Here is a 12,092-nt window from a genome sequence, read left to right as displayed (position 1 = left end):
GAAAAAGAGCCTGTGATGAATAGATTAAAAAAAAAGGTGTGATATATACACACACAAACACACACACACAATGGAATACTACTCAGCCATGGAGACACAGACATAGAGAATGGACTTGTGGACACAGCAGGAGGAGAGGGTGGGACAAATTGAGAAAGTAGCATTGACATATCAGTTCAGTTCAGTTCAGTTGCTTAGTCAGTCATGTCCAACTCTTTGTGACCCCATGGCCTGCAGCACACCAGGCTTTCCTGTCCATCACCAACTCCCAGAGCTTTCTTTGACATATATACACTAACACGTGTCAAATAAATAACCAATGGGAAATTGCTATCTAACAGAGGGAGCCCAGCCTGGCACTCTGTGACAACCTAAAGGGTAGGATGGGAGTGAGGAGGCTCAAGAGAGAAGGGATATATATATAGAGAGAGGTATGATTGATTCATGTTGATGTATGGCAGAAACCAACACAACATTGTAAAGCAATTATTTTCCAATTGAAAAATACAAAAATAATGAAAATTTGTCATTTGCAACAACTTGGATGGACTTGAGGGTATTATAGTATATGATATCACTTATATGTAGAATCTAAAAAATAATACAAATAAACTTATTTACAAAACAGAAAAAGACCCACAGACATAGAAAACAAAATTACAGTTATCAAAGGGGAAGGGGGAGGAGGGATAAATTAGGAGATTGAGATTAACATACACATACTACTATATACAGCTTCCCAGGTGGCTCAGTGGTAAAGAAGGCCCCTGTCAAGCAGGAGACATGGGTTCAATCCCTGGGTCAGGAAGATCTCCTGGAGAAGGAACTGCCAACCCACTCCAGTATTCTTGCCTGGAAAATCCCATGGACAGAGGAGGCTGGTGGGCTAAAGTCCATGGAGTCACAAAGATTCAGACACAACAGTAACTAAGCCACCACCACTACTATATATAAAATAGATAACCAACAAGGATCTACTGTATAGCACGGGTATACAGTATTGTTACAATAATAACCTGTAACAACCTATTTGGAAAATAATCTGAAAAAGTATATGTATATATACATATATATAAAACATATATACATATATATATAACTGAATCACTGTGCAATAGATTTAAAACTAATATGACATTGCAAATCTTCAATTTAAAAAGCTAAAATGGGAAAAGGATGAGGGGAGAGAATAATTTGGGAGTTTGAAATGGACATGTGCACACTGTTATATTCAAAATGGATAACCAAGAAGGATCTACTTGCATGGCACATGAAACTCTGCTCAATGCTGTATGAAAGCCTGGATGGGAGGGGAGTTTGGGGGAAAATGGATACATGTATATATATGGCTGAGTCCCTTCTCTTTTCACCTGAAACTATCACAACATTGTTTGTTAATTAGCTATATCTCAATACAAAACAAAAAGTTTAAAAAAGAAGTACAAATTGCTATGTGTAAAATAAATAAAATACAAGAATAAGTTGTACAACACAAGGAATATCCCCAATAGCTATAAACTGAATGTAACCTTTAAAAATTATGAATCACTATATGTAAAATACGTAGCCAATGAGTATTTGCCGTATTACTCAGGGAACTCATACTGGGGGCTCTGTGACAACCTAGAGGGGTGGGATGGGGAGGGAGGTGGGAGGGAGGTTCAAGAGGGAGAGGACACATGTATACCTATGGCTGATTCATGTTGATATATGGCAGAAACCAACACAATATTGTAAAGCAATTATCCTTCCACTTAAATTTTTTTAATTTAAAAAAACAATTTTTAAAAAATTATGAATCACTATGTTATACACTGGAAACATTGTATATCAACTATATCTCAATGAAAAAAACAATAATATTTTTAAAAGTACAAAACAGCCTGTGACTTTGGCTGACTGTAAAGAGCCTCTGGTTCCTCCCTTAGGAATCCTTCTCCTCCTTCACCAATTGGCTGCCCTGCCCATGGCCCTGGACACTCTGCTAAATGACCCAGAGGCTGGTTCTTACATTAGCTGCATAATAGCATCAGTAGTGATCACAAAAATCCCTATGCCAGGCCACATCATAGGAATAAAGCCAGAATCTCTGAGGTAGGACCAAGCATATTGATATTTTTAAGACTTCCAGGTGATTCCAAAGTGCTACTCCTGTTAAAATGAAAATTCTGATTCCGTGGGTCTAGGATCAGGGCTGCAATCCTTCACTTCTAACAGGCACCAGGTGGGTGCTCATGCTGCTAGTCCTTCGAAGGCTCTACAACACACTAAGCAAGCTCCTGTCCTCCGAAGAAGGTAGCTGTCATCTACCATGATGGGCATCACGCTTTTCTTCAAGGTTTTAGTCTGAGTTTCTGCCAGCCTTCTTCACAATCCTGTGATCTTAGTCAGGTCTTGTTTTCTGAGCCTCATTTTTAGTGCCCTAGTGAGATCTTCTCTCAAGACATGGTAGCAGATGGGGCTGTATAGTTTGAAAAAAAAAAAATTAATATGTAAAAAAGCTAGAAGTCTGGGGCCTTAAGGAATTCAGATTGTTCATGTCCAGGTTGTCCTCAGAACTGAGCCCCTGGTGGCACAGCACCAAATCTACCAAGTCTTCTTTCTCTCGACAGGTATCAATTGGTATGCTTCTAAGAATGAGATACTGCCGCAGATCCTTCACTTTCAGCTGCATTAACTGAGAGCACTGAAAGGCCATCTCTTATAATAAGTGACAAGTGGAACATCTACGGAGATCTTATTTATAAGACTGAACAAACTAAGCGAAAATCTTTCTTGCAGTCATAACATACATGCTTCTTTCTAAAGACTGAAAATGAAAGTTCACAGGATTTGCAAACTATATTAGGCTCTTTTGTAGGTGCTGTAGTGCCCCCTGTTCTCGCTCTCTCCCTCTTCCATCTTCTCTCTAGCTATTCTGAATTACTTGCCATTGTTAAAATGTACCCTGCTTTCCCATCCCACTCTGAACCCACAGTCCCCTTGGTCTGGGCTACCCCTTGTGCATCCTTGGCTCTTTCATACTCCATCCTTCAGGATCCAGCTGGTCAAGTGCTCCCCCTGCGTGCTTCAGATGCATTGCACCAATATTCTTGCCAAAGCCCGCCCCCTCTACCAACAGCCCTGGTTTCCTGCCTGGCCTCACAACCCAACTGTAAGTTGTTGTGAACAGAACCTGGGTCTTAGCCACTACTGAAGCCTCAGCAGGTAGTCCTTGATGACCCAACAATAAATAGAAAAGTCATCCCGGTAGCAGTGCCAAGGAAAAGAGAGGGAGCTAAAAGCTTATTGCTGCCAGTGAAAGTGCCAGCTCCTTTTCTCCTTAATTTTGTCCCATGTCAAGTATCCCCTATAGAGGTCAAACCCAAGCCTTCACAGAGCAGACACCTCCCCACAGCCACTGAAGCTGTGGTAGTTTCTGCCCAAAGATTTAGAAGTCAAGGAATTCAACCCTTCCAATGAACACACACAACTGACTTCCAACCCTCTAGCAACTGAGTAAACAGACCTTGAAGTGGGTGCTGTTGACAAATGAAAGTGTTAGTTCTTCAGCCATGTATAACTCTTTGTGATCCCATGGACTGTAGGTCACCAGGCTCCTCTGTCCATGGAACTCTCCTGGCAAGAATAGTGGAGTGGGTTGCCATACCCTTCTTCAGGGGGTCTTTCTGACCCAGGGAACAAACCAGGGTCTCCTGCTTTGCAGACAGATTTTTTGCCATCTGAGCCACCAGGGAAGCCCTAGCTGTTGACAAATGCCTGGCTGCAAGCACAAGGTGAGGGCCTTGGAGCACTCTCTCCTTTCCAGCCCTATTTCCCCTCATTGGTTGTTCCAGTGAAGCCATGTCCCTCCCCATTTTCTCCTACATAAATACTCTTCTTCAGACCACATTCATGTCTCCTTCATATAAGACCCCACTTCCAGGACTTTTCTGGTGATTCAGTGGTGAAGAATCTGCCTGCCATTGCAGGTGACATGAGTTCCATCCCTCTTCCTGAGAGATTCCATCTGTACAGGCCAATTAAGCCCACATGCCACAACTACTGAAGCCTGTATGCCTAGAGCCTGTGCTCTATAATAAGAGAAGCCACCCCAATGAGGAGCCTGTGCACCACAACTAGAGATTGGCCTCTACTTGCAGCAACGAGAGAAACCCCACACACAGCAAGACCTAATGTAGCCAAAAATAAATTAATTATTTTTTAAAAGAGATTGTCTAGGTAATAAAAGATTCCTTTTCCTTCTCTGCCACCCACCTACATTCTCTCAATCTTTCAAGGCAAGTTCAAACTTCACTCCTCCAAGAAATCTCCCCCAAGCATCTCACACTAAGGTCCTCTGTCCTCTGTGTTCCTGGACAGAGTCATACTGGTTGTTCTGCCCCTTAAGTGACAGGCTATTAAGCAATAAAGTCCCAAGTAAATTACAAGCAATTTGAGTTTATGAACATTTTCTTCCATTATTTTTTTCACATAACACATTGTGCTAAATTGGCATCACCAAACATTTGCTTATTGTTTCATTGGGTTTTTTTCCATTTCATTTGTCCACCTACTCTTCCTCTACTAGTCAATATCTGCCAATGAAGGGGTCTGGTAGAAATTAGCAGTGATCGCATTGTTTTGAAGCTGTGGAAACTGCATTCACAAGACTGTTGAAAACAAAGGAGAGAGAGCAAGTGCCAAGAATCAGATGACTAGAAAGTAGAAGACATATAGTACCAATTGCCTGAAGCAAGATCTCCTTACCCCTGAGAATATGCAACCTCAGAATCAGAGAGAACAGAATGGTCCATATGAGAGTGTCTAACTTCCTCCTCTTCTTCTTCCTCCTTGGCCGAGTTATGGAGCAACCTCAGGGAAAGGGATTCCACATGGCGACAGTTCTCAATACAAAAAGAAGAAACCACATGGTCCATTCTGGTGGACAGCTTGATCTCAATTTTGGGGAAATGGCCCATGGCCCTTTGCACAAAGTCCTCCTCCTGCATCTCATACAAACAATAGAACAATTCCAGCTGGCTGGGCTCAATCTGTAGTGTCTTGGCCTTGGCTTTTGCTTCAATCCATTTCAGCAGCTCTAGCCTGATTTTCTGAGAGATCTTACAACTCAGTTTTTTCTCTAAGTAGGAGGTCCTCTCCTGGTTTATAAGGCCAAAGAGGAAACGGACAACAAAAATCAGATATCCCTTTTCGAATTTGCCGTAGTTTTCGAGAAGGACCTTCACATCTCGGTTGGGAAGTTTTGAACAAGCCTGAGGCATGTTCCTCATCTCCCCATGACTATCTTCTTCTAGCAGGTAGTACATGGCAGCAAAGAACTCCTGGAAAGTCATGTGGATGAAGCTGTAGAATTTCTCGCAGTCCACTTCCTTTTGGAACAGGTTCATCCTCAAGAAAGCAGACACATCTGCCTTCTGCAGGCCATGATTTCTGAGATCACACTCCTCAAATAGGATTTTCTGGTTCCAGATTCCATCTGCAGCCAATGAGCAGAGACCCCAGAGGGTAGCAGAGTTGTGGTTCTCCTGGCTCCCTCCCTGAGATTGCAACAAACTGGAGAGGAAGAAGATATACACTGCAGTGGTGGTCTTGGATGTCCGAGCAAGACTCTTGCCACTATCCATCTGCTGTTTCAGCCCAGTGCACACAATCCAGCAAACCAGAGGAATAAAGCACATGGTGAAGAGAATCTCATTCTCCTGAATCAGCCTGAAGGCTTCCCTTGCTTGCTGCTCATCTGAGAAATACTTTAAGAAATATTCCTTCCTCCTGGCCTCTGAGAAACCCAGGATCTCCACATGACGAGCCTGGCCCAGCAAGTGCTGAAGTTTCTCCAGGGCCACAGGTCTTGTGGTGATGAGGAGGGAGGCCTCAGGAAGCAGTCTTTTTCTGATGAGGCTGCTCAGGAGAATGTCTCCCCGCTCCACCTTCTGCCAGTTTGTGCAGAGTGCTTCTGTGTGCTCATCAAAGGCACCTTGCAGCTCGTCAAAGCCGTCCATGAGGAAGAGGATCCTGGAAGACTTGCTTACAATCTTGCCTATGGGTGGGTTTGGGCCAGGGCAGCAGCTGGCGATCAGGTCCCCCAGGCTCCTCTGAGTCCCAAGGCTCACCTCCCGGCAGTGAATGTAAAACAAATAGTCAAATCTATCCTGGTAAAGTTTCCCTGATGCCCAGTCCAACATGATCTTCCTGGCCAGTATTGTTTTCCCAATGCCTGCTGCTCCCTGGAATACCACCGTGTGCACAGGCTCAGAGTGCTGATCCTCAGGATCAAACAGCAATTCCAAGTTCACGGAACTCACGGGGCTATCCTGTATCTTGGCCCAGGTCCTACCAATGGCCAGGAGCTCATGCTCCCTCTCCTGTTGGCTCCTGTGTTCCTTGATGAGACGCAGCCTGGTGAAGCGTTTATTGAGGTTCACGCTCTCACCCAGACGGGCATTCCTGTCTTCAATACACTGGAATTTGCTTCTCACATATTTTCTGTACTTCTTACAGTAATCTATGTCAGAGACAGAAAGTTAGACTTCAGAAGAAGTTTGATCACATCAACAGAGACAAGCTATCATAGGGGCTGGTGGTCTCTAAGGAATGGAAACTGATATTGAAGAATGGGAGTTGCAATTTCTCGCCACTGCCTGGGGTATGGATAGCCCCAGAAAATGTAGGGTGTCAAAATCTTCCTAGACACAGTTGAACAGAAGAACATCAAAGTGCCATATGCATTGGCCCTGGCCAGAAAGTCCTTTTTCATTCAATCTTACTCCTTTACGTAGTCTGCAGCTCATGCCCTATAAAGCCCGAAATATTCAGTTGCCCACCCATGGTTCTGGGACTGCAAGCAGTGAAACATGCATCTATTTCTTAAGCTAAAGTGGATTTCCTAAGACAGATCTTTTCACCCCAAGGAACATGTTAGGATCACCAAGTTATCCACCTTCTGAGCTTCAAGTACCTACAGAACCAGGTCTCTAAACCCAATCACAAGTACCAAAGAGATTGCTTACCTTTTTTTTTTCTACAAATAGAGATTCTGGAAAGGTATCCCAGTAAACCCATCCATTCTTCTTCAAGGCTTTCTTCCTGACTTAGCACAGAAACATTTGTATTCTCTGAGAAATAAAGGAAGAAAATACAAAGTGTTAAAAACCACGACTCCTGATTAAGGTTATGTCATTGACACCCAACGACAAAGGTCCATCTAGTCAAAGATGGTTTTTCCAGTTGCCATGTATGGATGTGAGAGTTGGACCATATAGAAGGCTGAGCACCAAAGAATTGAGGCTCTTGAACTGTGGTATTGGAGAAGACCCTTGAGAGTCTTGTGGACTGCAAGAAGTTCAAACCAGTCAATCCTAAAGGAAATTAACCCTGAATATTCATTGGAAGGACTGATTCTGAAGCTGAAACTCCAATACTTTGGCCACCTGATGCAAAGAGCCAACTCATTAGAAAAGACTCTGATGCTGGGAAAGATTGAAGGCAGGAGGAGAACGGGATGACAGAGGACAAGATGACTGGATGGTATCACAGACTCAATGGACATGAGATTGAGCAAGCTCTGGAAGATGGTGAAGGGCAGGGAAGCCTGGTATGCTACAGTCCATGGGTCTCAGAGTCAGACACAACTGAGCGACTGAACAATAGAAACAATTGAAACCCAATAGCCAACACCTGGCACAGGTCAAAGCCACCTGCCCTGAACATCTCCCAAACCAAAATACAGCTCAGTGGAATGTCCAGTTGGAGGCATTCCTATACTCCTAATTTCAAAGCAATGGATACCAACTAATATTGTGTCCTCATTGTATCCAGTCTTGGAATCTATCTCCCAAGCCTGGAAATCAGAAGGCAAACATCTGAGGCATCAAAGTTTCTCATCCTCATTTAGCTTTGGCAGACTCCCTCACTTGTGCTCTGGTTTTGAGACCATCCCCACGCTGTCAGGTACCCCCAGGATGGCCAAAGGCCAGCAGTATCATCTGCCCTTGAGCCCAAATGCCTGGAATTCATCTGACCCATATTTGGAATCTTCAAGAGCAAGAATAACCCATCTGACATATCTAATTCAGAATTCTGACTAACTTCAGATTCACTTAAAAAGTTTTTAAAGTATTGACTCTAGGACTCTACTCCCAATGATCCTTTTTCAGTTCTCTGAGGTGGAGCCCAGGCACCATTATATTTATCTATTTTTAAAATAATTTTTATTGGAGTACAGTTGATTTACAATACTGTGCTAGTTTTCTGCTGTACAGAAAAGTGAATCATATATATATATATATATATATATATATATATATATATACACATTCATTTTTAGATTCTATTCCCATATAGGTCATTACAGAGTATCAAGTAGAAGGCACCTTTTTATTTTAAAAGCCCCACATGTATCCACAGTTGAGAATTATAGACCTAAACAATCAATAAATAACACATCCAAAAGAGGTATCTTATAGGAGAAACTAGACACAGCAGAACAAGAGATAGGTTACCAGGGCAAATGCACTTATTTCACTTAGTATAATGAAATTGACAACTTATTTGAAAAAGCACAGGCCTCCAGGGGTTCTTGTGAGGAATAAATAAAATCCATAAAATCTGCTTAGTCAACTACTTCTGCAACCACGATTGCAAGTGAAAGTGTCAGTCCCTCAGTCTTGTCTGACTCTTTGTGACCCCCTGAGCTATATAGTCCGCCGTGCTCCTCTGTCCATGGAATTCTCCAAACAAGAATACTGGAGTGGGTTGCCATTCCCTTCTCCAAGCAGTCTTCCCAACCCAGGGATCGAACTCAGGTCTCCCATACTGCAAAAAGATTCTTTACCATCTGAGCCACCAGAGAAGCAACCTTGATTATTACACTTTAAAATGGTTATTGAGAATGTCAGTACTGATACAATTATAATTATGCTATTATACACAATTTGTTTATAACATCACATAAACACACCTTCCTTCATGCCCCTATTTTTTATCTGCCTCATTAGATCCGTATTTCTTCCCCACCTCACTCTGCTTGTGATCTGATGATCTATTTTATATTTGGCAGTACAAATACTTTGTAATTAACTTTAGATATGCCAATGTGGACAAAACAAGGTTAGAAGAAAAAACAGGGTAATCAGAAAATAATTCATTAGAAAACAGAAGTTTAAGTCTATAAAACTGACTTCAAATGGCATAGGTGTACTACATATACACCATCATTTTTGTCAGTTTCAGAAACACTGATTCATTTTTATTACTCTTTTTCACTAGCTCAACATCATCATCTTGTGATTTTCTAGGTTCCTCTGAGCCCTTTCTTGTACCCTTCCCTTGCTCAGAACACCAAGCCAGAAGGAAGAACCTCACCATATGTCCACAGAGATGAAAAGGATTTCTTTCACCAATCCCAATGCCCAAATTAATGGCCATAGGAAAAGCTTTTCTGCAGAAATTACATACTTCTATAAGTTGAGAGATTGCCCCCAAGCCATAGGAAGCAGAGATCCAAGTCTGTTGACCATGCAGGTAGATACTTAGATGCTAGATGAAGACTTGGAGGAAGTCCAGGCCCAGGAGAAATATGAATAAAGTGTAACTAATTAAAGAAGGTTCTTATAGGTATGTGAGCCCTTAAAGGAGTTAGAAAAAAGAAAACTGCTTTCCTCCATCTTCTCATAGCACTATCATGAGAAGAAAAATTAGATGATAAAGCCAAGATAATAAGTGATTAAAAAACAAACATATCAGCTTGGATTAGTCAAAGGATACCATCAACAGAGTGAAAAGACAACCCTCAGAATGGGAGAAAATATTTGCAAATCATATGTTTGATAAGAGCTTAATATCTAGGATATATATATAAAGGACTCCTAAAGGTCAACAGCAAAAGACAAACAACCCATTTAAAACATGGGAAAAGAATTGAATAGACATTTCTCCAAAGATAAGCAAATGACTAACAAGCACATGAGAAGAGGTTCAATATCCCTAGTCAATAGGGAGATACAAATGAGATACCATCTCATGCCCATTAGGATGGCTACTATCAAAAAAAGAAAACATAAATGTTAGTAAGGATGTGAAGAAGTTAGAACCCTTGTGCACTGTTAGTGGAAATGTAAAATGGTGCAACTACTGTGGAAAACATGGCAATTCCTCAAAAAATTAAGCTAGAATTACCATATAAGCCAGTAATTGCACTTCTGGAAATAAACCCAAAAGAATTGCAAGCAAGATCTCAAAGAGATTTGTACAACCATGTTCATAGAAGCATTATTCACAATGGTCAAAAGCTAAAAGCAATTAGAAAGTCCATTGATGGATGAATGAATGAACAACTGTGGAATACACATACCACAAAATATTATTCCACCTTAAAAAAGAATGAAATCCTGCCATATGAGACAATGTGCGTGAAGCTTGAGGAAGTTTATGCTGCTACACAAAAAGACAAATATTCTATGATTTCACTTATAAAAGGTACTAGAATAGTCAAATTCATAGAGACAGAAAGTGGTTGTCAGGGGCTGAGAGGAGGGTAGATTGTTTCTTGGGTACAGAGTTTTGCAAGATGAAAAAGAGTTCTGGAGATTGATTGAATAACTGTGTGAATGAGCTTACCAGCACTGCATCATACACTAAAACTTCTGATTGTAAATTTTATCTTATGTATATTTTATCATGATTTTTAAAAAGTACTGTCTTCATTCCACTCACCCCATTCTGGCTCATCCCTCTTAGCTTTCTCATAAAGGTCTCTCCTGTTGATTGCAGCAAAAATCCACTTGGCCATGGCCCATGCCTTCTCTTCCCCATTGAAATCAATCATCAGGGTGGCTATATCCACGTGATCTGCTTTTTCTGTCTGACCCCGAGGAATTGAGGTGCAGCCCTTCTGACTGGGATAGTCTTCTAAATGCATCTTGAATTTCTTAAAGTCTATGTCTTCCAGGTCCTCCAGGTAACGAGCCAGCTTGCAGCGGACACTTGCCATGATCATCTGCAGACCTGGTCAGAGTCCTTGGGCATAAATCCACACTTGGAATTTAGGTGGTGCAAACAGCATATGGTTAAGATGTCTTTTCAGAAATTTACCCTGAGAGAGAACTAAAGTATCAAAAACCCAGAAAATTGAAAGGAAAAAAATATCACTGGATTCTAACAAGTTGCCATCTTTAGCTTTTAAAAGTGAGTCAAATTCTTACCAGAAAGTTTTCCTATTGGCTCGACCCAGGTGTGTGTCCTGAGCCATGGAAGAAAGGTGCTCCTATGGAGAGAAATAAAACCACCAACACAATCACATTAACAGTGCAATGTAGTCTTAAACTGCTTCCTGATGCTATCTTGATGTATCACCAAGAGAACTTTGATCCCACTGATTACTGGCTATGTATGACCCTGGGCAATCTCTCCACTATTTTTCAACTTCAGGTTCCTCATCTATAAAATGGCAGAGTGGAAAGATTTTTTTACCTTCCTTCCACCTGAAAGACTCTGGTTTCTTGTTTCTGTTTTGAACCAAGGAAAGATGAATGAGGGACAAGAGAAGAAAGGATGCCAGGAATGAGTAATTATGGTGATAACAGAACAGCATATGTCTAGAGAGAAGGAAAGAGAACATAGAAGCATGCAGAGGAAGGCATAATCTGCAACAAACCCTTTATCAACACATTGATTGATTAAAACTGAAATGAGATGGAACTTGGGGTGATAAGGAAGAATGATAAATATATGCATTTCTTTAATGTCTCCTTGCAAAATTCACAATTATAATAATTATTAGAACTCACATTTATTGAGAGCTTCTCATGAGTTAGGTGCTATACTGATGCACAAAACTGAAAAGTTATATTCCTAGTTCCGTGGTATGGAAGTAGAAACTGAGTCTTAGGCTAAGTGACTTGCCCAGACTTTCACAGCCAGGATTTACACTAGGGTCACTGATTTCTGAGTCATGCCCCTAACATTGCATTTTTCTCGGCACTAAAATTGTGAGAACATTTCTTCCACCATTTAAGTAGGTATCTCAGTCAAATAGGAGGAAAAAATGGTTGAAGATGATAACAAAATATAGATGAAAGTGAAAACGTTAGTTG

General features: G+C 41.4%; 1 protein-coding gene across 1 annotated transcript in view; it reads right to left on the bottom strand.

Annotated features, from left to right (window-relative positions):
• Positions 1-10,996, bottom strand: part of NLRP3 (NLR family pyrin domain containing 3) — a 43,987-nt gene extending 32,991 nt beyond the window's left edge. Inside the window, exons 1-3 of the mRNA XM_052644024.1 lie at positions 10,714-10,996; positions 7,011-7,115; positions 4,750-6,505 (exon numbers count right to left, since the gene is read on the bottom strand). Coding sequence (XP_052499984.1) covers positions 4,750-6,505; positions 7,011-7,115; positions 10,714-10,996 — 2,144 coding nt within the window. The remainder of the gene's footprint in view (positions 1-4,749; positions 6,506-7,010; positions 7,116-10,713) is intronic.
• Between the last annotated feature and the right edge of the window lie 1,096 nt (positions 10,997-12,092).

The sequence above is a fragment of the Budorcas taxicolor genome, chromosome 7 (assembly GCF_023091745.1).
Source record: "Budorcas taxicolor isolate Tak-1 chromosome 7, Takin1.1, whole genome shotgun sequence".
Lineage (NCBI taxonomy): Eukaryota > Metazoa > Chordata > Mammalia > Artiodactyla > Bovidae > Budorcas > Budorcas taxicolor.
The sequence above is the reverse complement of the archived record's forward strand: the minus strand, read 5'-3'. Positions and strand labels throughout refer to the sequence as shown.